Source organism: Lycorma delicatula, chromosome 6 (genome assembly GCF_047948215.1).
Source record: "Lycorma delicatula isolate Av1 chromosome 6, ASM4794821v1, whole genome shotgun sequence".
NCBI lineage: Eukaryota > Metazoa > Arthropoda > Insecta > Hemiptera > Fulgoridae > Lycorma > Lycorma delicatula.
The window spans coordinates 149,315,448-149,341,957 of NC_134460.1; the positions used below are offsets into that span (position 1 = coordinate 149,315,448).

The window sequence follows — 26,510 nt, forward strand, 5'->3', positions numbered from 1 at the left end:
ATGATATAAAATTATAACTATGATCATGAAAACTTTTATTAACTAATTTGTAAATGTTTCATCTGGTGTGTACAATTATTTTATCTTAATTTGAAGCATTTGTTAAAATTTAAATTTTATTCTTAGTAACTTTTGTTTTTCTTATTAAACTGATGTTATGGATTTATAGCATTCAAATTTTAATAATTAAAACATTTTTTGGTTAATGAGTTATTACAATAATTCATGTTAAATTCATACATAAAGATAAATGTAATTGAGTTTTTGTTAAACTTCTGGAATTGTGTGTTATTTATGAGATAATTAAATGTAATTTTTGTATTTTAGAGCGAAAATTGAGTAAATTGAAAAAAACTACTGGGCATGCTGAAAAAGATCAACAAGATTTATTGAACTCTTTAGAAGATAGTCGTAAATCTTGTATGTTAAGATTAATTGCTGGTGATGCAAGTGTAGGAACCAGTGACGATATTGCTCTTGATACACCAGTTAATTTAAATTCAACAGCTTGTTGGGTAAAATCACATATAAAACCGGAGCAACCTTTAACTGTTGGTGAACTTGTTGAACTAGTGAAAGCCGATTATTTAGGAATTGAAAATTCTGATCCAGAAATAGAAGAAAAACCAACATAAGTAAGTATTTGTAATTATTACTACTTGATTTATATACGTGATTCACAATATTTCATACTGTTATGTACCAAACAATATGTATTGTTTGGTAGTTATGTGCTAAGGAAAAGTTTTATATTTGGAGGACCTACTCATAAAAGTGATTTGTTTGTCATTAAAAACTGATTAATAGTTAATTTTGATATACAAGAAATATGGAATTGCATGAGGTGTATGGAAGTGTGAGTGTCTTTGTGATAACCACACATATTATATCTAAAACTATGGTAGAAATTAACTACACTGTTAGACAAATATTTGTCAGACTGAAATAGATTAACCATGTACTTTTTATTTGTTTAGATCTTATTATTAAAATTTTTACTTTCAGAAGTAATAATAATGGCTAATGAAATGGTTCGCAAGTTTTGGGGACAGAAAACATATTGCATAGTTACTGGTGCAAGTCAAGGAATTGGTAGAAATTTTGCAATTGAATTTTCTAAACAGTTTGGAAGTGACTCGGTAATTGTTCTGATGTCAAGGTCATTTAGTGGCTTGGAGAGTACTTCACGGCTTATTGCTGCTGCTAATCCTAATGTGAAAGTTAAGGTATGAGTAGTTTTAACTCATTGATTATTTTATATATATTATTAACAGGATGTAAACCTATCAATAATTTATTTACTAACTAAAAAAAAGTTTGACATAGTAATGAATATTCTAGCCTGGGAGGACAGCAACCAGTAAGATATCTGAGCTTTTCTAGGTAATCCGTGTAATGAAGGGGACAGTGACAGAAGGGAGGAAAAATAATGAGTAATGATTTTTCTTTGGTTGGAATGGCCAAGTAGGTGGTAGCTAGGTTAGAATGGCTATTTTTAATATCTATAAGAGATTTAAATTTGGCTTACTTTTTTTTGTTTTGTTTTATATGTAATTGAAATTATGAAAAATGCTCTCATTTTTATGTCTTCTTTTTGATGGATTTAATTTCATTAAAAAAATTTATTGGTTGGCACCATTATTTCAGCAGTTGAAGAGGTGAAATTATTCTAAAATTAGCATTAAATGTAGTGTAGGATATTAACAAATGATGCATTGTACAACAATGTCCTACAAGGTGCATTTGACACCATGTCAAATGCGTCCTTGAATTCTTTTGACAAAGTTCTGGATCACTTTTTGAAAAATTGAGTTTTTCAGAGTTGTGTCAGCATCTGTTTGAAATTCTGATTTTAATTCAGGAATCATTTTTATTTTTGCAACATAAAAGTAGAACTTAAAAATCCCCAGAAGAAAACCAGACTGATATTAATGGCTAATTCATGTAACTATTGCGTCAAATGGTTTTACCCGTTGAATTTTGCAGAAACAAGTGGTTTGCTGCCATTCAAAATCTTGATTTCCAAATGAGGCCACAAGAAGTCTAATATCATCTCACAATAATGTTCAGCATTGACAGTCACTGGATTTCTTGCTCATTTTAAAATAAAAGGGCTGTCTGATCACTAATGTGACAGTATGTCATGAAATGTGGCACTTTTGCTTGTTGAAATATTCACCTAGGTGGAAATGTGCCATGTTGCTGAAGATGATTTTCTTAGCAAAATCACTATTCACTTGATTCTTTGGCTCCCAATCAATGTTTGAAATGGTTGTCTGGCTTTAGTTCCTGGTAAGCTGAATCTTGAATAGATGCAGATGCAGATCTATCATTAAAATCCACTGCATTGTGTTTTTTGAAATGTCTGTTTTTAGCGACTGATGATTGAGGTTTTGGGACAATCGGTCACACTATACTCACAGTGACAATGTTTTCAGCTTGAGGCCTGTTTTTTTGTTTACAACTGTACTTGTTTGTTTAAATTTTTCAACTAGTCTTTTCACAATCATTTCATATGAATCATTTTTCTTCAAAAATGTCATTTAATTTGTGCAATCTCAATGACAGTATTTCCATATTTGTAATGTATTTTAATGATTATTACTTGTTCTTCCGTTGTATAACAATCATATTGGGTTACCACAACATGTTTACTCTACATGTAACCTCACACTGTGCTGCCAATCCTGTGGGAAAAAATAGTCCAAAATTTGAATCCTGCTTTAATTTTGTGTCGCCCATTATATATACATGTTAAATTTTGTATGAACTGATCTTTTTTTTGACGAGGTGGAGGAACCCCATTTACAGGCGTCGAAGCGGTGTCAAGCTCACTATCAGGTTCCGCAAGATGTTATTAATTGCAACTAAACCTTCACCCCTGGCAACCCATCTCTCCTTGAAAGTGCTAACAGAGCATTACTTTAGGAGGGGGTAAATGCGAGTACGCACTCTCTCTCTCTCCACTCACTCAATTAATCAATCACCACATAAGCAAACATGAAAATTCAACCATCACGCGTGCATCATACAAAACACATTAGAATATCAACACAATGCCATTCCAAGCACATAGATACCTCGCACACACATACCACATGCACTTACACTCTCAAGAACAAACCATGCCAACACACAGACACAGTACATGGTGTAAGGACTAAAAAAGAGAACAGATTAAGTCCAAAAGGCACTCTTAGGCATACTTAATTACCACATACATGCAATCACCCAGCACACATGCACATAACTCACATACTTATTGTTGTTGCTTCGAAAATGAAAGCACACTCTCTGGCACCGGGAGCAGAGTGTCCATGGCTTCACCATACCAAGGCTACCCCCACATACTCACAGGGACCCCTGAGGCACTCAGCCACAGACCTGTCCAACCCAGCACCAGCTAAGTCTGCTTCCCCTGTGGAACTCCTTGTACTGGCAAAGTTTCACCATCAAGTTTTTAACATAATACTCGACAGTCTTCCATTATTTCTAATGTTTCCTCGGGTGTGAATATATCTGTTGGGCCCAGTGTATGCTGCTGCATTTCTGTGCGTTCCACATGGAATCTTATATACTCATAAAATACATGGAGAGGGGTCTCCTTTTCATTGTACTGGGGGTCATAGGTCTGAGTGGTCCAGCTCGAAACTATGCAAATACGACGGGTAACCACCTGCTTAGATCATACTCTGATCATCTACTTTTTGTTTATTACCAATAATTTGGAAGACATTTTTAGATATATTTTATTTCTTTCTAAATATCCATCTATGTGATGGTTCATCATCCATCTTCTCGTTCATCATTTCAGAATAGAACTTGGCTTTAATTCTCTTTTAGATTTATATTTCCTTTTTAAATACCTATTTATTATTAGGAGATTGGTTTGCTTGGCATTTCTCCCGTCACCACCCCATTCCGTTGCCCTAAAGCATAAGGCTGAATGTCTGTACCACAAGCAACTACTGAGCCTTGAAACAGTTCAGCGACCAGTGTCATAACTAGCTCCTAGAGCTAACCTAAATTCATGGTGCCATTCACCACTCGCCATCGTGTCCCACCGCCCACTTGTCATATGCCACTAAAATGGGTAGGCGCACCCCATCAACTACTAAAACATTTATGACTATCAATAATTAAATATATCTCGTCAATTCGCTGCCACGCCTAAGCCGCTGATTGCCAGCAAGTACCTGTCCATCATTAAAGTGTTTGGAGCCTTAATCTGGCTGGTAGCCAGCCATATCTCTTTGTTAGCTTTCTACAGCAGGACAATAGGAGTTTTTTCCCGTAGGTAAACTACTGATGTCAGTTGAACAGAGCAACCACATCAAGGAACTCTCACACGGTCTGACAATATAACTCTCGCCACATTGACTTGCTGCTTGTAAGTGGCCAATTTTCCCTTTTGACCTCTAAGTTTGGACCTCCCTGCAGGTGCACAGCTCATCAGTTGCCAGGTGGAACTGAAATAAATCTTGGTTTAAATTTACATGGTTGGAGAGCACTTGGGCTCCTGTTGCCTTTAAAAATGAAGGAGAGGCATACCATCCCCTCAGGTCCTGTATAAATCTATACAAGGACCTTCCCTTAGTCGTGACATGCTATTCTTGCTGCCATGCTTCCATCGCAAGGCTGTAAAGCCTCCTTCGCAGATGGGAGATAGGCAACTGTTCAAAATTTAGAACTGGTACATTGATATCATCATTCCACTCTGGTACAGACCCTGCTCGAAACTGCATCCCAAATACCTTGGCCTCACTGTCTCTTTGCAATCTCCACATGGCTGCCCAAACTTCCACCACTAAATTGATTGGGGAGCCTTTCCTAATACAATGGTAGCCTTATAGGAGGTTGTTTTAAAAACACCAGTGCATACATGCAATTAAGGCTCTGCACTGGGTACTCCTTTAATTTTGAAATAGTGCTCGATTTCTTTCCAACCTATGTGCCTAAATGGATGCCATGTAAATGGGCATACTTTCAAAGACACCTCAGTACACCATGTACAAATGACGGCCCGACAGCCAGTAATCCTTTTGAGCAATCCTGAGCTTGTACATCACAGAGACGGCATCTGCTGCTACTTGCCTAATGTGGTTGCTTAATAGCAACTTCTCATCAAACAAAACACCTAGGTACTTATGAGCTCAAACTCGGCTGATTGCAAAGTCTTTATACTTAATATGGGGGTTACTACTGTATGATAATTTGTCTGCACCCTTGAGAAGCATCAACTTCGTCTTGGGCAGAAAAATCTTTAAATTTTGAATGTCCATCCAGTCCTCTGCAGTTGACAAAGCTGCCTGTACTTGTCAACCCCGTATGGGGATTGACAATTGCCCCGTATGGGAATATCAGTTCCAAAAATCTGACAAATACCAGATTCCATAGCAAGGGGTCGAAAACGGAGCCCTGTGGGCTTCCCCTGGTGATGAATTTTCCACAACTAGGTGTCCATCCTTAAACAGAGCTGTACAATCAGACAAGTAGTCACGTACTACAGCCTGCAGGGCTACGAAAACGATGTGACGTTCCAGCAAAACTCCAACACAAGGAAGGAATTGCTGCCTCTATGTCAATAAAAATTGCCAAAACATATTCTATTGCCAATACTGTCAGCGCTTTCCACCTTGGCAAGAGCATTTAAGATGCAGTCCTCAGTGCTAACCCCTTTCATGAAGCCATACTGGCTTTGACTTAGAAGAGAGCTCATATCGATGTTTTCCCATAGCCGTTCCACAACCAGCCATTCAAGCAACTTACCAATTACCGACAAGAGGCTGATGGGTTGATAACTGCTGACCTCACTCGGATCCTTTCCTGATTTTAAAAGCACCCTCACCAAAGCCACCTTCCAACAAGTCTGAAAACAACCCCAGCTTAGGCACCCCGAGAACAGCCTGCCAAGCGGCTCTCTTATGACAGGCAACAGATGATAGAAAATATCTGGGTCAAGTTGGCCAATCCCCAGTGTCATTCAATAGACCACTCGGTCTATATATTTGTGTTCCACAGCCCGTATGCCAGGGAATGGTGTCTCACCTGTCCTAACACCGACTTCTGCATCTTCCTTTGGAGCATCTGGAAACAGTATCCAGGGGTTGTGCTGCAACTCGTGCATGAAGTCTTGCCAAAACTTGAGTTTGGCTTCCTTGATGGCATGAATATGCTCACTACAGACGCATCGGTAGATCTGCAGACTCTCTGCATGCACGTTGTCAACGATAATCTCTGGTGGGGGTAACGCTGGTATCTTTTCCTAGTGGACCTAACTCTTGCGTGCAGCACGCTAAGGTCAGAGGACCACCACTTGTTTCCAGGATTCCACCAGCAGCTAACAGACGGCTCCCTGGAAGCGGAGGTCATAATGGCTTCAGGCACTCTCAGATAGCGAACTGGCTACTACCCAAGGGTTCATCCATTGGCTGAGGCCGCTGTAGGACCCTATCACAATCAGTCTTGATGGCCCGGCCGAGTTGTTCAGCCATCAATTCCACCTCCTCCCTGTGCTCCATGTGCCATTCCAACCCCTGTAAGGCAGTGACACACTTGCAATGCAGCCTGTCCTGATCCAGGCCCTTAGGTTATAGCAACCTGAATCTGGAGCTCTTGGATCGCCATCGTAAGCAATCTCATAGGTTTTAACCCTATGATCACTCACACTAGCCTCGGGCCAGACAGTCAGTCTGCTACTGGTACACCTAAGCAGATCGCCCGTCACCTGGTGACGGGCGAAAGTAAGTTTCTCCCAGTTCGGAAGAGAACGTCAGTGGTTGTTCTGCCTCGTTAGGCAAGTAGAGGTTCCTGGCTTCAATGAACTGTAAGAGACCAGTGCCTCTGGGATCAGTGAGTAGTAGTAACCTCTGGAGGAAGACTTGGCGTTTGTGGCCAGAGCAACCAGCACTCTTTTACCTTTGATTAGGATATCATATTGATTCAAAGGAATGATTCATTCACTTATTTGTTTTTGCTGATGTTCAATCTAAATTTTTTTGTCACCCTTTGTAGGACACCAGGGCTAATGAAATTTATCTCTGCAGTAATGGCTCGCTCCAGGTCTTGCAGAGTATGTGGGTTTGCTCTCGATATTCATGTCTTTCCAAAAAATCCAAGAGAAAGAAGTCTGAAGATAAGTCAGGGGAATGAGGGGGCCACAGACCTTTGAGATCATACAATTACCAAACATTTCTTCCAAAAATTCCATGGCGTTTTTGTATGTACAGCACATTGCTGTGTCTTGTTGCAGGTAACAATAGTGTTCATCAGGCCAGAGAAGAGCTACAGATCACATAATTATATCCTGGGGTGCTGGACTCTCAAGGGTCTCATAAAAAAAAAGATCAGGCTCACCATTTGTCATCAAAAAACTGCGCATCAAACCCTTATTTTCTGTATGTAGTGGTGATTCATGTAAGACGTGGATTTTGTGTTGACCAGTATCAACACAGTTGACCAGTATTGTTCTGACTTGATGTAATCACTAAGGGTGAAAATATGTTTCATCGTTAAAAATATAAAATATAATGTATAATATAAATACGAAGTACAAGTATGTAAATTAAATTATAAATGTTAATACAATATTTCAGTTTCTTCACAATCATATTATAAGAAAATTATCAATTGAAATTACAGTAATATAGAATGAAAATAATTCAATCAATAAAAAATTATTACTTAAAAATATTATTTAAATCAACCCCTTGAAATTGTTAGTAGGCTTAATTTATACAGGTCTTGGACCTCTGCCTGCCATGATGAATCATAATTGGATGAGATTGAAAGAATTGTGGCCATTAAAATCGATGTAGCTCTGTTCTTCTTTGTTTGAATGTTTTGATCGTGGCCTTACATCTTTATAAGGATTACATTTATTATTACTATCAATATTATTGTTTGTATTTTTAATACTATTTTGATAATCAGGATTCTGGATAAAGGTGAGAAACCTTTCATTTGATAATTTCTCATTCCATAGTCGTAAAGTGTTACTTTGTTTTGGTTTTTTTTACTTAATTATTATATTTACTTTTTTGCAATTTTTATAATCCAACTTAAATGTTAGAAATTGGACTAATATAAATTCATATATATTTAGAGGAAATTGCATTGCTTTAAGTGAATTTACAGGTGAGGATTTCATTAATATTATATTATAATATATGTTATCCATTATTATTCTCATTTTATAAAATAGTAGAAGATTTAAGATCACATGGTACTATGTAACTTGACAATGTTAATTTCTCAAATTTTGTGTTCCTTTTTCTCAGCTTCCGAAGGCGTACAAAATGCACAGACCTTTCTGGGCCCTTTATAAAGCTACTGAGTTTTTGAAACAAATTTCTGGAAACTTATTTTCAAATAATGTTTTCCCTAATGTCTGTTTTCAATTGCCGTATTTTGCTGAAATATATTTTTAATTTATTTTCAAACTGGAATTTCTTGCTATAAAAAAGTCAGTAGTACATCTACACCGTATAAAACTACTGTAAAAATTTCATTCACCTACCTTCAATTGTTTTTTAGAAAAAGGGACATAAGTAGAGAGTTTCTAAATTTTTAGAAAAACGCATATAAATATGATACTTTCTCACTTACCACAATACTAGGACATTCCTGTACCATAAAAAGGGTCATCAGAGTGTTCTTCTTCATTAGCAGCTTTTCTTTTCACCCTTTTCTTCTTATATAAATCCGCTTCTTTGTAGGTGTCTTTCAAACATCGGTTATCAAATCCCTTACAGGCCCTTACCATGTTTACTCCCGGATTTAATTCAAATGCTACTGTAATTTTAATATGCCCAGCATTCCCATCATTAAAACTTATAACAGCATCACATATTCCACATGACAATAATGTCAAGCTAACAAATACTGTCTTGGGTGTGCGTGACCGTACATTATAATTGAAGGCCTCATTTGGATTTTGTGCAAGTCCATGCAAACATTTCAGTAATAAATCTGGATCAGCTAAACTTTGAATGTTGCCTTAATTACTTCACCTATTGCCTTTGTTATGGGGTTTTTATGAACATAGTTTCCACTATTAATTTTACATTTATTTTATTTGCATCAAGTTGCATCTCCAGTGGGACAGAGGTTATGTGCTGGTTTTTCATCTGTTCTGTGAAAATAAAGTAAGTAAAATAAATCAAGTTCTGTGAAAATAAATGGCTCAAACAGCTCACTTCATTTGGTCTGCATTGGAACAATTTTGTCTTATGGCATTACCATAGTAAGACTATAACTTTTTATTCCCTGTCTGTCAGTCTACCTTTGCCAGACATTTTTTTTTCCATCAGACAGTAAAATATTTTTATTATATGTGCATAATTTTCTAAGCCAGGAGCCCATCCTTTTCTGGATATGTCCAATGCATTCTAATTTCTGTATCCTAACAGTGCCATAAGGTACTGTCTGTAACACTGAATCAAAGCCCTTGCTATCATAATCTCCTAAATATTTCACATACCTTGCCCTGTAATTTGTCAGAGACTGAATAAAAATTTTTACTGCATCTGCAGCCTCCATTCCACCAGTTACGCCTGAATAATTTTTGGTGAAATTGCCACTTTCAAGATGGTTTTTTTTTTTTTATATTTTCATTTTTACAACTAATGCAACTTTTGCAGTACTTTCTAAGTATTTCTAAATCTATCGCCTTCCTAGTGTCAAGGCTGGTGGCAGTAACAATACCATTCAGGCTCTTGAACCCTTGCTTTTGCCATGTACCATCTAGTGCTACAGCCAAATCAATGGAGCCTTTATTGGTTTTTTCATTTGCCACTTGTTCAGTAACAGACTTTAGCAAGTAATAAAATTTTAGCAACTTAGTTTGAGGCGGAGTTAAGTTCATAACCGCACACATTGCAAAGCTTGCACCGCAAACATTGTCCTGATGTTTGCCTTTTACCAATGGTACGTAGGCCATAAATGGAGTATTATTCTCATAAGAGCCATTAATTTTTTTGCATGTCCTGACAGAATTATTGTGTTTACAGACAGCACATTCAACATGAATTTTTGAAGCAAGCCTAATCTTGAATAAAAATTCTTCTTCTTGTTATTTTCATATACAGTAAAACAATCAACACTGTTACAATGTCTACACTTGGCACCTACATTAATAAATTAAGTAAGCTGACTTATGTTTATAATTATATTACCTACCTTCATGCAATTTATTATTGCTTATTTCAGTATTTGAATAAATACTACTGCTTGCAGATAGTTTCTTTTCAGAAGTGGTAAATAAAACTGAAATATCTAAACTTTCACTTTCAGATCCAGCATCAGATACACATAATCTAACTCTAGGTCCTGGTTCATCACGAAACATATTTGCATGACTCCCTCCCTCCTTTCTTTTTACAAAAATTGTAAAAAAAATCATAACCTTCATGTAACCTTAATTACTTTTTTTGTGTCCATTTATATTGAGTAAATCTTCTATGTGTATGCACATAAACTTTGATGGTGGTTTTACAGGTACATATTGTGGATTTGAGTATACCCAAGAAAGATGCTTTGGAAACTATTGTTACTGAATCTGCTGGTGATCCATCACAGTACAGTCTTAGTATACTTGTTCATAATGCTGGTTCACTCGGAAAAGTAAATCATCTTGCTTCTGAAATGAATGATATTAGTGAATGGAACACGTAAGTTTAATTTTATTTTAAAGTAGTTTTAGATGATATTTGATATTACAAAGCAAGTAGAAATGAACATTTTGTTATATTGGTGTGTTTAACCTTTTTCTTCCCCCCCCCCCCCTAATAGGATTTAAATTTATACGTCTGTCATCTTTATATTTTACTGATAATTTGTGCTGAGTGCTGACTGATTTTACTTTGGACTTAACAAATTTGTATGTGTAAAAATACAATCAAGTTGTTAAAAATACCAGTTCGATTTGTTAGTCGTGTAAGTTCTGTGTTCATTAAAAAGAAAAGCTAATTTGTAACTGCTTGTTTGTTCCATAACTTGATTTTTGACGTAACTTGCCCTATTTTCCATTTATTATTTAAATGACTTGTCTCATTTATGAGTCCTTGTTCTTTACAATAACATTTGGTAGATTATTATGTGGGGTGTTTGTTTATATTAAACACAGAAGTAAAATATTTATGAAAACACAATGAAAAACATGTTCAGTCAATTATAAAATTAATCATATTTAAATTAAATAAACTAACTGAGGCTATATGTACTAGATGTTATGTGACAATTGTATTAATTAAAGTATTACTAACTTTGCTCTGCATTCACTACTACTTTTTCAGTTTAAATGCAATAAAACTATTATACAATAATATTCTACAAAGCTGAAACTAAAATTGGTTTGCAGGGGTTGGAAATTAAAATTTTCATTCTACACTTTTTGTGAAAAACAGTTAGGTAAAATGTTTTTATGGTGCTATTCTTGTTTTGGGTATCCAACATCTGTATGACTTTTGCTTTACTATTGGCCAAAGAGTTTACAGTATAATTTGCTTAAAAAAAAGATTACAAATCTTGGGAGCTCCTAATTACAATCTGCAGTGTAACATTGGGGTGTATTCTTTTCAGGTTTACCCCTATTTTCTGTGTTTGGTGTTCAACAACTTTGTTTAAGATTTTCATTTAGTGTTTTTTGTTGTTAGTTGTTTGGCTTTTTGGACTGTTGTATACCATAGCAATGGCAGCCATATTGGCCTTCTCTGATTGGCTGCTGTTTTCATTGATTCTTACATTTTGTTTATATAGTTGGTGATTGGTTGATAGTATATTTTTTGTTTTTATTTTGACATTTTTACTCCTTTAGTTGTTTTATTTTTATTTTGTTTGTTTCTTAATAGTAGCATGAATGATTCGGATGAAGAAATAAAAACATTCATTCCTAGAAATACAAAACTCCTTTCAGATAAGGCAGCAGCTGAGCAACAGGCCCGCGAATGGAGGGTACATTGCAAGGATGCTGAGGCAAATAGAGAAGCAAGATGGCTTGAGAGGGAGGCCAGGGAAAAGCAGCCCAGGAAGCCAAGAAGGAGGAGGAAGCTTGGGTTGCTCATGAAAAAGCATCAAAAGAGGCTCAGGAGGCTTGCTCATGATGGGCTGTGGAGGCGGTTGCTGAGAGTGGTAGTAATGATGAACTATCAGATGAGGGAATTAGTGGTTCATCTAGCCAACAGCAACTGCGAAAGAAAGTTCTGGTGACAGGGACTGCAGAGTTGGCAACTAAGGTGACTGTCAAGAAAGGAAATAATTCTGACTCAGATATTTGATTGGTTAAGGAAATATTTGGTCCTTCAGTGAGCCAGGTCTTGCTTCCCTGCAAGCAAAAAAGGCAGAAAAGATTTGGAAATGCATTTGGTAACAATGGACATAGTATCTAATGAGGTTGCTAATGAATTATTGGTATGTTTAAATACATATATATATATATATATATATATTGAGGTGGAGGAGTTTCTAGGCAATACGTGGAATGTCAAAGAGAGAGTTGTGATTATATGTAGTCTCCTTTGCGCAAGCTGCGATTCTTACACCTTCCGACTGTTAAAAGGAATCATAGGCTGCAGGGGTACATTGAGGGCTTCAAGGCTGGAATGGGCGAGTGGTAGAAAGTATCTACTGGTTTTCTGCCAATGCTGTTACTAATTAAGAAGAAATTGGCTTCAGAAGTGGTTCAGACACCCCCAGTGTTGTCACCAAAGGTGTTACTGATTTATAAGCCAGCTGATGTTACCCCTGAGCCATTTAAAGGAGAGATTATTAAGCTAAGAAGCCATACTACGAATTGTTAGTCTAAAAGAAAACTTCAAGAGTGTATGAATTGTAGCAAATAACAGTAATATATGAACGAGAATAATATTGGATGAAATGAAGAGGTGAATCAGTACACCATTGAGTCAATTGTTGCCAAGCCTCTGCGGCCCCACATGATCGTATATGATGTACCGCGAGAACTTGGCGAAGAAGGCTTTTTGGATGCCATTCGTGTCCAAAACACAAAATATAAGTCAGCTGAATTTAGTAAGTTAAGGTCATATTTCATACTGGTAGAAAGGAAAGTGGCAAGGTCCATTATAGAGTGCGATAAAGAATTACATAGGATTTTCATAGAGAGAGGTTGAGTGTTTGTAGATTTCACTTCTTGTAGGGTTTAGGATTATGTCAAGGTGAGTCATTATCATTGTGTTGGGCTGGGGCATGTGGTGAAATCTTGTAAAGATAAAGAACTATGCTCATTTTGTGGAAAAAATGGCGATCATGCAAAAGACTGCTTAATGAAGAGGGAGAGGCCTGTACATCCAAACTGTTCTTGTGTTGGGAAACTGGCCGGGCATGACTGTCGATCAGATAAATGTCCTGTGTACAAGTGTGCGCAGGACATTTTATGTCGCAAGATCGATATATGATAGTTATTGCTTTTATTTATGTTTTTGTGTTATAAGTCGTGTTTGTGTTTATTGTTTTGTTTTCTATCATGACTTTTTTTACTTTCTTGTACAAAGTAAATGAAGTATTGTGATCGCAAAAAATTTAGGTTTTCAGATTTCAATGGAAATATCCATTTTGACCATCCCTGAATCCATTTTGACTAGTTTTGGTGTGATGTCTGTATGTATGTATCTTGCAAAACACCAAAACAATTAGCCATAGTATGTTAAATTTGGATTTAGGATTGTTGTAACAACTAGTTGTGCATCTCCCCTTTTGATTGCAGTCGACTGTACCAAAAGAGTCCAAAATCCAAAAAAAATTTGGATTTTGGACTTTTTCTTAACTGCAGTAATAAGCCCTCATTGAGAGATTTTCAACGTTATATCATAAGTGGTACTTATTTTCATTAGTTCCAGAGTTATAGCCATATTAAATTTTAATTAATGAAATATTTGGATCTAAAGGGGAAGGCATATCAGAAATTGATTTTTAGATATCTACATGAAAATTACATAAACTGAAAATAAGTTGATATCTTCATTTATTAACAAGAATCTAAAAAAAAAAAATAGCTGGGTTTCAAAAAAAAGTTCAAAATCCATTATTTAACTTTTTGAAATTGGAATTTCCAAAAAATTAAAAATTATATTTTTGACATATTCATATGAAGATATTACTCACACCAAAAATCAATTAGGTATCTTCATTTTTTACCAATAAATTAAAAAATAAATTCGTTGTTTAATACATTTTAACCTTTTAAATGCTGAATTTCAAAAAAATCCCTTCATTTTTTACCAATAAAAAATTAATTTCATTATTTACTATATTTTAACTTTTAAACTCGGAATTTCAAAAATTCTCCTAGTGTGCTCTTACGCATTTATTTTCAGTAGTTTTTGCTGGGTGTTGATGAATCAGTCAGTCAGGAGAAGTTGCTATATAGATGCAGATTGTAGTTGCTGCCATTTTTAGTGATACGTATAATCACATTTCTAGTGAAAAATAATTAAAAATTTAGTTTTAATTTATTTTATTAAAGAGAAACACTGTATCTTTTACATATTTAACTTTCGACATATAGTCTGACATTATGTCTCTGATGAAGGTGAGTCTATTGAAAACATGTTAAGTTGTCAAACATATTAATCTCAAACAAATTAGAATTTTTTTCAATTTACATCTTTTGATCAATTAAGAAAAAAATTTCATACAAGTTTCTAATGCATGTAGAAAAATATCTAATAGGCTAATATCTCTTAATTCAGTCCACAAAGTAAATTAAATATATTTTGTTTAATTAGCAATTTTTTTTGCAGATTCATGGCTTTGAATTTATATTCAGTCACTATGTTAACAGCAGCTTTCCTGAATGTATTCAAGACTGGTCATAGAACACTGATTAACGTCACATCATTATGTGCATTACAACCATTCAAAAGCTTGGGTTACTACTGTATTGGTAAAACCAGTCGTGAAATGTATTTTCGTGTGCTAGCAGAAGAAAATCCTTCATTAGATATACTTAATTACTCTCCAGGTCATTTTAATACTAGTATTTTTTAGTTTAAAATTATGGATTTATATTTTGCGTTATTTGTATTTAACCCTTTACACGCTACATTCATGTGAAGCATTTGTTGGTATTCAGCATGAATTCAATAGATATTGTTGTTCCCATTATGTATGTAAATTATCACTAATATAGAAAAAAAATTGGAAAAATAGTGTTTTTTAAAAACTGCTATTACTATGTGAGAAGGTTCTTATGTAAACTTGATTTTTAGATAAAATGAAGAGCTGAAATTTATTATTTATTTGTGAGTAGTATTTTACATGTATGATGTTTTGTGTAAATTTTGTACTGCTAATTTTTATGACATTTTAACATGGTCTTCTACTTAGTGGGCATCAAAAACAGGCAATTTTTAGAAAATTTATAAAAAATAAATTAAATTATATATATTTGAGTAAAAAAAAATATACAAAGTTAATCAATGCAAAGGTAAGAAAAGCTGGTCATAGTCAGTGTATCAATGCATATAGTGGTTGATAGAAGTGATGATTATTGAAGGAATTATCTTAAATTTTAGAGATTGAGCAGTTTTTATAGTCTGTCAACATCAGCACATAAAATAGGCTAGAATAAAATTAAAAAGTTAATTTTTACTGACTTATGGCTAATTTAATGAAAACATTATTTTTTTATTCTCTTCTTTAGTATAAGGATATTGTTTCTAAATATTTTAAGCTCAGACCCATGCTGTTTGGATAACTTGGTAGCTGTTGACAACTTCCACCATTTCAGATAAAAGTGGTTTCGACAAAAATGCATGTAAAATTTATAAGTGTCACAATTACAGAAATATTGATCTTGAATCCAAAGTTTTGTTTCAATTTTGAATCGGTCACATTTCTTACATTTCAGTAATGTTTTCAATGTGTTAAAAACAACTGTGAAGTGTTATAATCTGATACTCGTGCAGTCGACAATGACTTTGAAATCTTTTTTAGTTTTTAATTTTTTTTGCTGACTTGCAACAATAACTTCATTTTTTTATGTTGATTTCCAAAAACATTATTTTTTTTATGACCCCGGGTGTGAATCACTTGTAGATCATAGAGATTATAGATCATAAGTTTTAAAGATAATCCTAAGGTGTACGAATAGTTAGTAGTGTATCATCCCCCCATTCTGCCGAATACTATTCTCTATCTTACTATTATTCGTGATACATCAGTATCCCATAAGACTGTTAATAAGTTCAAAACACTAAATATACAGCAGAGGAATTTAATAAGCTTTTTAAAATAGTATTTCAGGCTGAAAAGATGGATAGAAATGTGGTACACTTTGTTATTGAGTACAAAAATGAATTGTGGAAAGCTTCTGTAGATAAAGGATGTTTGTTTATAGACTTTTGATCCTGTAGGGTAAAAGATTACATAAAGCTGAGTCTGTGTTTTTGGTGTAAGGTCATGGCATGTAGCCAAATCATGCAAAGGAAAGGAGCTCTGCTCCTACTGTGATAAAGAAGAGCATCACAGTAAAGATTGTTGGTAAAAAAAAAGAAGGGGGGGTCCTATGTGTATAAATTGTTCTCGAGTAGGGAAGCTGACTAGTAATAACTTTACGTCAGAAGAATGTCCTGCTTACAAATGTGAATAGATAAATAGATAGTTGATATTTTAATGTTCTGGTGTTTGTTAGTTTTCCTTATTGATTTAGTATTGCTTTTATTTTGTCCTGTTTTATATTTAATGGTTATGAGTAGGAGTAGGGTTTATGTATATGTTTTTTTAGTTTTAGTGTTTAGATAGTTGTTGATTTCATTTTATGTTTTTGTGTTTAGGTTTATTTACATATTTATGTTTTTATTTGTGCATGTTTTTATTTATTTATGTTCATGTTTGTGTGTATTTATGTTTATGATAAAGTTTTGGTGTAATTTAATAATTATTGTTATTATTTTATTGTATGTTTTTATGTTTTGTTGGATTTCAAGTTTATGTTTTTAGGTTTTGTTTTGTTCATTTATTGTTTGTTGTTTTAGTATATCACTTGGTATTGTGTGTGGAACTCACTTTTTTTCATTTTCGGGTAGGTGTGGGGTTAGTTATCAGTTCAATTGGGACAGTTTTATTTAAGACTTTCAAAGTATTTGCAGTGTTAACTAGGCTACTGTAGTACATCAATGGGAATGTTGTTTGTGGCATCCTGATTGAGACAATCAAGACTGGAAGATAACTGTTGCTGAGGTACTGAAGATGACCTCTGGTAATGCTCCTCAGGACTACGTACAGAGGGGGTGGAGTGGCGACTGTGCCATGGAGGGTGTCTTCCCCATTGAGGGTCAGGATGATACAATAGGCTCTCGATAATCCGATACATATCAGGCATCCCTCGTGTCGTATTACTGGAATTACCATAATTTCAATGGAATAACCAACAGAAAATGTTATGTACTTTCATATGCATTTATTAATTTGAATAACTGATGTAATTTTATTAAGAAAATAACAATATCACAATGAACTACTTAACAGAAAAATACTGATCAATAGTTTTTTTGTATTTTTGCTTTAATGGACAGTTTAAAATTGTTTTCTTTCAAATGTTTTAAAATATCGGCAGCTGCCACTTCATTTTCTTTAGCCCACTTGATACATGCGTTAAACGCACTCAAAGCACTTCTGTGATCTACAGTATTTGTTCATTTTTCACCGATTTTCGTGTTTTCGTATAAATGTAAATGTAATAGAGGATGAGTTAGCCACAAATTTTTCCAGGCGTACACTATTGTTTTAGCAGGAATTTTTCCCTGTGCTTGTGTGAGATCTAACATGACTTCTTTTCTGATAATTTTTACCACTGACATTATCTTTTACAAATTTTTTTATCTTAACCCAATTTTTTTGCAAGTTATAAATCGTTGCATTTCCAATCCTATACAGTAAAGCTATGTCACCAATTTTTTCGCCTTTGTCAAGAATGGATTTCTGTTTTTTGAAATAAAATTAGTGTGATGAGCTTATGTTTTTTGTGGTTTCAACATCTTCAAAACTAAGTACTGTTTAAGATACAGAAAACTGGATGCTTTAAGATAAGGAAAACATGTTAAAATGAATATGACAATTAAACGTGACATATGATCATGAGATACTGAGACGTGTAGTAAGATACTGTAAGAAGTTTAATGCCATCTGCAGACTCCGCCCGGTACTGTACAAGTCGTGAAGTACAAGAGTATTCCACATTACCATGTCCTACTCACTTAAAACATCATATTCACAACTTGGCTGTAGCTTCTCTCTGTTGCTATCAGTTCTGATGGCATATATAAAAAAAAAAAAAAATAGTGACATTACACGAATTGCCTCAGCAGTTAGACAAAAAGTGTTTGATTACTGGAGGTGTCTGTATATCATTTTGTAAAAAAATAAAGATGTAGTTGTAAAATATTACCAAATCTCTCCATCCGTAAGTTTATGGTGATGTGGTATGATGACTTTTACATGTGCAATCTTTGCACATCTAAAAGTCATCATTTGAATTTTATTGTCCAGGTAAATGGAATTACTTTTAAATTTTAATAAATTTTTGTATTTTTACTTCCATGAGTTTACATTGTATAATTTTCCTAGTATTAAATATGTTCACCTTTATTACCTCCTTCACTCTTTCTGTGTAGATTGAATAAGTTTTATACATTGCTCTTTAAATTTCTTATCCTGAAACCACTTATATGGATTGCACTATTACTTATTTTCTCCTTAGTCATACAATCTAGCATTCTCATTTCTCTTTTACAAATAACTTACGATTCTCAATATGGTTGAAATCAGGCAAGTTTCCTGACTATCTAACAAATGGATATTATCGTTATTCACAGACATTTTTGTCTCTTTTGAAGATTGAAAAGGAGCATGATGGTGTTGGAACACCTAATTTTGTTTTCCACAAGAGTTAAAACTCTATTTTTCATTATCGCTTCATATTTCTTTATATTTATCATTCCTTTTACAGGATTAAGGCATTGAGGTTCTTCAAAAGATAAATAAACATCCTCAAATCATTTGTTTTCACATACAGAACAATTATTTGGGAGAAACTGATTTTCCTTCTGTCCTTTGAACAAAACAGTGGACATTTCCCTTCCACAATGAAATGAGTTTTGTTAGAGGTGATTACTTTCAACCACTCAAGTCCATTTTATATATTAGTAGATTGTAGTCTCTTTTTCTTTTTTTCAGTTAGAAACCGTTTTTTAATGGAAGTTATGCTTTCTGATCTTCAGGTTATCAATGTATAGTTGAATAATGAATTTAACTGTTCATTGCTGGCATTTCCCGTTGATCATGACTTGATTTTTGAACATCAGCTTTAGATAACCTAACCAACAACTCATCATCTCTTTTAGCAGTTTTTTTTTGTCACGCTTCCCCTTTATTCATGACTCAACAGAACCAGTTTCTTTTTTCAGGCGTATAATGAAATTGACAGCTTTTAAATTCACCCCCTTATTGTGCTTTATGTTGCTAAGACATTAAAGAATATTCATGGAGCTTTATGATTTTTGTTTAATAACCATATAAAAAATTAAATTGAATGTTCCCAATAAAAAATTATGCAATAAACTACAGTACAATAAAGACTACAAAAATGAAATTTAATTAATAATTTTACAAAACAATTGTATATGTAACTTCACACTGGATTATAAAAGACAAACAACTGTGAACATAGCCGATTGCAAAATCACCAACAAAATTAAAATTGGCTTTGCAAATAGCAATTTGACCAACTTAACTGAAATTTCCCTCTACAGTGTAATTTGATTAATTTCTAATATACTGTTTGTGCTAGTAAAACTAGTTGTCAATAATTGGTTAAGCAGTCACCTTGCATAACCAAATTTAACACAGCTTGATTTTATATTTTTATGGATTTAATTAAAGATTGAGGGTTGTTCTGTCCCGATTGAATTTGGCAAGAAATCGGTTCATGTGGGATATTGTGCTGGATCTCCAGTGTAGCTCATATCAAATCAAAATGACTTATTTTATGAAAAACTTGATTTGATTTGCTACAGAATTTCACCACAAAAGATATAATTTATTTATACTTTGTGTTCTTTGATGTTTATGTTGCAGTTAGTTATATAATTTTTGTTAACGTAATTTTATCTTTCCTTTTGATAGGTCCAGTTAACACTGGAATGATTACTGATGTCATAGAAAGTGTTAAAAGTGGTGAAACTAAAACACTGTTTGAAAATTTAAGAAATACTGGAGGTTTAGTTAGTTTAGATCAGACGACTGCTAGAATTATAGAAGTTTTACGTAATGGTAAGTATAAATCTGGAGACCGTGTTGATTATTTTGAGCCGCTGTAGACAGTTATTTTTGATTATTTACATGTTAATTTTAAATAACTGCTTTTTGAACTGCTGTCCATAACAGGAGAGAAATAATCATTAACTTATTTAGCTAATTATTTGTCCAATTTTATTTATTGCATTATGGCATTGTTGTAAAAGAGGGCTAAAAATACATTGTTTCGTAATCAGTTTGGTGATGGATTAATTTTAAATACCAGAGTTAATTTTGAATGTATAGTTTTCTACTATTTTTTTTTTTTTTTATTTCTAAAGATATCCTTATAAGTGCACATAAACCTTGCAGTTAAATAGTTTTAGGCTTTTTTTTGTTTTAGTAAAATATAAAAACATTCTAACTTTTAAGAAGTTATTTGGGAATTTATAAAAAAATCTGAAATTTCTTTTATTGAAAAATAATTTTTTTTCTTTAACAAAAGAATAATTCCTCCAGATCTCATTCTCTTCTTTAAATATTACATCTTGTAAAATTATCTGCTGGCCATTTTTATTCCATTTTCTTAACAATTTCTTTAAATTGTAATCTAGATCTTTCTTTTCTAATTTATCTTCATCCCATCTCCAATTATAAGTTTTTTCCATTTCATCACTTTCATGTCAATGGCCGAATAGATTTTACATTCAATAGTTGAAAATAAACTAGTTCTAAGTTTAGGGCATATCGACTATCAGTTAGTATTTAAACTTAACAACTACAGGAAGGGCTAATACCTTCTTTCAGGAGTTATTCCTTAATCGTGCTTCACGATTAATCGTGCTTCCTTAATAGCTACACGCTTTGGTTGTTTTACTTATGGTATCAGTTTATGTACATTTGAGATGATGCCTGGTTCTCAAAAGGCAAGAATTTCCCTTATAGACAAGATCTCATGATTCTTAAAGGGAAGTACTGTTTAATATAGCTATACTATGAAAGTTGTGGTTGTGTTAAATAATTAGTTTGTTACTTTTTTATAATAACTTGTCTATTATAATTTCTAAAATATGTTTCAGTGAAAAGTTATTTATATTTATAGAATAATAGCTCCACAACTTTATATGTGTAGTATTTTATTAATAAATTAACATTTGTTAAGTAAAGCCCACTGGCCAGTTAGCTGTTTACCGATTGTCTGACTAGCTTTTGAATTGGTTTGTATTGAGTTTAATTCATGCAAGGGTTTTGTATTATTTCTTCACTTATCATTTCATTAAACTCATCTTCTTTTATAAAATACATATTTAAAAGATCTCAAGATAATTGTTATAAATAATGATTTGTGAAAAAAAAATGTATTCAAGAAATTCCTGTCCCATATCCTATAAACTTAATTTAGCTAGAGACTATGATTCCCAGTAAAGTACTAAAACAGGGCATGTTTTGTGCGTTCATTTTTAAAGCAGTATATTATGTATGTTTTAGAAAATTAATTTTAAAGATACTGCGTTAATTAATTTATTTTTATTATTTAATTGTTAGAAACTTATAAATTCTGAAAGTTAATCTATTTATTAGATTTCTATTCAGTTTTTTATTCTTCTATCATCTTATAATTAAATAAGTTCTTGTTAAAAAAAAATGAGTGTTTTGAAAATAATTAACTTATTGATAACTGTGTGCAGTTAAAATTTTTTGTTTAGCAAATTTTTTACTAGTATATTGTTAAAATATTAGTCATATGATATCTTTGTTTTGTGATACTGGAATAAATTTTGGAGTTGGGTTTTTGTTTACTGTTTTCTGTAATTATGTTAATGTGTACTATGCTTTATAAAACTGATATTCAAGTTATGCGAGTGTTATTATAATAATAAAATAGTTGCTAAAAAACCTTTTGTCTATTGTATGATTTCTGTGAACAAAACAACCCGGTCTAGCAGGTAGAAAAAGCATGAAAAGTGTGTACATAAAAGAGATGTTTGTGTGGATATTAACAGTAAAAAATCTGTTGTGCAGCTAGATAACTGGATAAACATCTTGAGTATTGCAATTTATGGAAGTCTATTAGTTAATAAACCTATCCGTAACATTATTTTTAGAATATTTCACTTGTATATGGAATATTTTTCTTAGACTTATGCCTTATTTGTTACGATGGTAGTACATTCATCAGATACATATACTCTTTAATGTTCTATAATTATGATTTTTGTCAGATATATTTTACTTAGCATTAAATTAGCATTTTCAATTATCTGTTTGTATTTTTTTTTTTACTATAGACAGAATAAAATCACATCTTGTACTTTAGAAGGATTGTAAGATTAAATTTTCCAAATCTTTGTATGCACTTGTACATTGTAAATATTAAATACAAGGAATCCTTTTAGATTTGGTATGTTTGTTCCAATTCTTTTTATTTTCTGGAGTCTGTCTCTGATTGTTGATTCAGGTGGAAGTATGTTCTGCTGCATATGTGGCTTCCAGTTTTATAACTGTTGTAGCATTTTATTTTTATGTTTATTGATAGGCATTTTTTATTGTAAGTAGCATATTAATTTTTGAGCTTTAGCTAGTTTGTTTCTTATTTGGATCGAGTTTCTTTTGTTTAGCTTGTTTATAATTTTTCAGAGGTTTTTAAATGGGGTTATTATTTTTATTTTATTATCATTTATGTTTACTTCTTTTAATTGTGTTGGTTTTTGGGGCACAATTTCTACCTTTTCGAATAATATTTTGAGGCCAGTTTTATTTACAATGTTTTGAAGTTCTAAAATCTGTGATTTATCTGACATGTGACTGTTTGTGCACACACACAAGGGCTTTTTTTTCAACCTGCAATCGTGCATTTAAGTAAACAAGAGATAGGCAGGAGCCAGGCCTGCACATCATGAAGTTGCACTGCCCCCCCCCCATCAAACCTCTGAACCTCTGCCATTACAGATTCCATTGCATCAATCTGAGCTGAGCTGTAGGCAATTGAACATGGCTGCTATATGATCAATGCTCTCGCCAAGTGCGAGTTGTGAAGTGTGATACATTTCTGCAAGCAGAAGGATGTAGCGCTACTGAAATCCACTGCAGAATGAGCCTAGTGTATGTGAAAACTTTGAGTGATGGTAGTGTACAGGAATGGTGTAGGAAATTTAAAGAAGGAAGAATGACGAAGGTGGGCAAGGATGCAAGTCTGTTGCTACTGTACACCTGGTTGAGCGTGTTGATATTTTGTTCATGACAAACTCAGGTTTGCAATAAGTGAACTTTTGCAGAAATTTCAAGGTTTTCTCTTCACAATTGTGACTGAAGATCTAGGATACTGGAAGCTGTGTGCATGTTGGGTCTCTAAAATGTTGAGTGACAATCACAAAACACAAGAAATGATGTCAGCCTTAATGTTTATCACACATTACGATAATGAGGGGGAAGAGTTTTTAAAGTCTATCGTTAATATTGATAAGTCTTGGATCCAGTATGACAATCCAGAAACCAAACATCAGTCGAAGCAGTGGATGCAGCACACTTCTCCAAACAAGCTGAAAAAGTTCAAACAGATACTGAGCTGCAGGAAAACAACAGCTACAGTTTTTTGGGACCATAAGGTGTTTGGTTGGTGGACTTTATGGAATAGAAGACAATAATAATAAAGGAAATTTATTATGAATCTTTTTCACCTTCACAGAGCGACCTAGAACAAACGAAAAGGCATGTTCTCATCTGGTGTGTTTTTGATACATGACCGCACTGTGCCAACATGACAAAAGACCTCAAACAATTCAAGTTGGAAGTTTTTGACCATCCACGTATAGTCCAGACCTTGCGCCTAGCGATTTTTACCACTTTTGAGAATGGAAGGCATGATTGGGTGGACATCACTTCGCTACCAATGAAGAACCTCAGAAGGTTATCAAGATGTACCTTACTTCACTGGCGGCAAGCTTCTTTGAAGAGGGCATTGGAAGCTGGTGTTACGATACAACAAATGCCTCAATCATTTTGGCGATTATGTAGAAAAATTGGTTAGATACTACTCAACTTTTAGTAATAAAATCATTTTGTTAAATTTTTTTATAGCCCATCGAAGGTTGATAAAAAAAACAGCCCTCACATATATATGAAGGCTGTGTTTAAAAAAAATATATATATATTTTTTACTAATGTAAACCATCTTGTATAGAATATTAAGATAAGACATTTCTTACCTTCATTTTATCATGATAGTGATTTTGCAGGATCCACATCCTGAATCATGATTGAATTTATTTTATCAAATTGCACATTAAAAAAAAACCATGTACTTAATGTAATGTCCCTGTTACTTAATTCTTTGTTATTTCTATCCATTTCTACTATTTCCAAATTATTGTGTTTATCAGTAATTGTATGCTTATTCTTTTATCAGGTGATTTATTATGTTTGAAAATTATCACCTCTTTTATAATTAGTAAAGTGCGCTGAAAATCTCCTAATGAATGATCTGGTGATTGTTCCTACGTATACTTTTATATAGCCACAAAGTTCAAATTTATAATCAACTTCTTTATTTTGAATTATATATTTTATACATTTACCTGTTTTATATGAAATTTTTTAGTGTGGTTTTTCTGATACATCCTTGTTATTTTTTTTTTATATATATAATTTTTCAATGAAATCATTGTTATAACCATTTATATTTGTAACTTTCATATGAAGCAAAAATTGACTTTCATCAGCAGCTTGTCAACATCTGGCTCAAACAAGAACTACTAGAACACTGTACGACAGCTCTCATCCATCCGCTATACAAAAGAGGGGACAAAACAGACCCTAACAATTACAGGGGAATCTCACTCCTAGACACAACATAAAAAATTCTTTCAAGAATCATCCCCAACAAGATTGGTCCACAACTCTTGAAAGAACTATGAGAATACCCAGGGAGAATTCAGATTCTGGAGGAGCAGTCCAGACCATATCACGAGTCTCAAGCTAATTATAGTATACAATGAGAAAAGAAACAGAGGCATGGTGAATAACATTTGTAGATTTCAAGAAAGCTGCATCCACAGAGAATCCCTACTAAAAATTAAGACTTCTAAAAATTCAGACTACATTCCAAATTAATATAAACATGATAAAACTGACCAATACAAATGCAAAATGGAAGGTAAAATTCAGAGGTGAACTCTCACAACCATTTGAGATCAAAACAGGACTGCGCCAAGGTGATGGGCTCTCACCACTATTCAACTGTGCTCTAGAAATGGTAATGAGGGGGAAATGGCTCAAAAAATGCCCCCAAAAGTAAAAATAGGCCGAAAAATGAAAACAAACAGTCTTGATTTTGCTGATTTGGCACTGCTAGCAAACTACATTAACTAAGTTAAATCATGGATACTGGAACTTCAAAAAGTTACATATAAGATTGGCCTCAAAATATTATTCAAAAGGCAGAAATTATGTCCAAAAAACCAACATGATAAAAGAAGTAAATATAAATGGTAATAAAATCAAAATAGTAACCCCATTTAAATACCTCGGTGAAATAATAAAAAAACAATCTAAATGAAAAAACCTCAATCCAGATAAGAAGAAACAAACTAGCTAAAGCTCAAAAAGTAACCTGGTACACTTACAGTAAAAAATGCCTATCAGTAAATGCAAAAATAAGATGCTACCACACAGTTATAAAACCAAAAGCTGCTTATGGGACAGAAACACTTCCACCTGAACGATCAAGCAGACAGACTCCTGAAAATTGAAAGAAGAATTGGAAAACCCTGCATCAATAAAAAGTACCAGGAAGATGGGCAGTGGTGGATTGTGCTTGATAAAGTCATTTACAAAGAGTTAGAACTGATACCATGTGTAAGAGGAGAGTGGGAAACTTTGGACATACCGTGAGGGTGCAAGATTGAAGAACTTCTGAAACAGTTAATACAGTTCAATCTTGACTTGAAAAACACCAAGGCAGAATGCAGATGGATCAGAGAAAGAAGGATCTGAAGGAAATCAGCCTTATATCAGAAGACAACACAGATAAGATAAAATTAAACAAGAAATTCAAGAACAAAAACACTCATCACACTCGCCAAAAAAAAAAACTCGCAACACAAACATTTTCGACACTAGAAAGGGGACAAAGAATGAAATGTATGCAAAAGTACTGGGAGGACTGCTAGGCCCTAACAGTCCCATAGAAGAGATTTGGATAATGACTGACTAAAGTGGTCTTATGCGGTCATAAAAGATGATGATAATAATAATTTGTAACT

General features: G+C 33.5%; 1 protein-coding gene across 1 annotated transcript; it reads left to right on the forward strand.

The window, feature by feature from the left end:
• The first annotated feature begins 495 nt into the window (after window positions 1-495).
• On the forward strand, window positions 496-22,398 carry LOC142326369 (sepiapterin reductase-like). The gene is made up of 5 exons (XM_075368825.1): window positions 496-635; window positions 1,006-1,226; window positions 10,498-10,670; window positions 14,757-14,977; window positions 20,140-22,398. The coding sequence occupies exons 2-5, from the start codon at window positions 1,017-1,019 to the stop codon at window positions 20,331-20,333; spliced, it is 798 nt and encodes a 265-aa protein (XP_075224940.1). The 5' UTR covers window positions 496-635; window positions 1,006-1,016; the 3' UTR covers window positions 20,334-22,398.
• The last annotated feature ends 4,112 nt before the right edge of the window (window positions 22,399-26,510 follow it).

What these genes read in the sequence shown, in the direction of transcription:
- LOC142326369 (XM_075368825.1), top strand. Translation starts at nt 1,017, where the DNA reads ATGGCTAATGAAATGGTTCGCAAGTTTTGGGGACAGAAAACATATTGC. An exon ending in GATATTAGTGAATGGAACAC is followed by an intron (nt 10,671 to 14,756) that starts GTAAGTTTAATT and finishes TTTTTTTTGCAG; the next exon opens with ATTCATGGCTTTGAATTTAT. An exon ending in TATACTTAATTACTCTCCAG is followed by an intron (nt 14,978 to 20,139) that starts GTCATTTTAATA and finishes TCCTTTTGATAG; the next exon opens with GTCCAGTTAACACTGGAATG.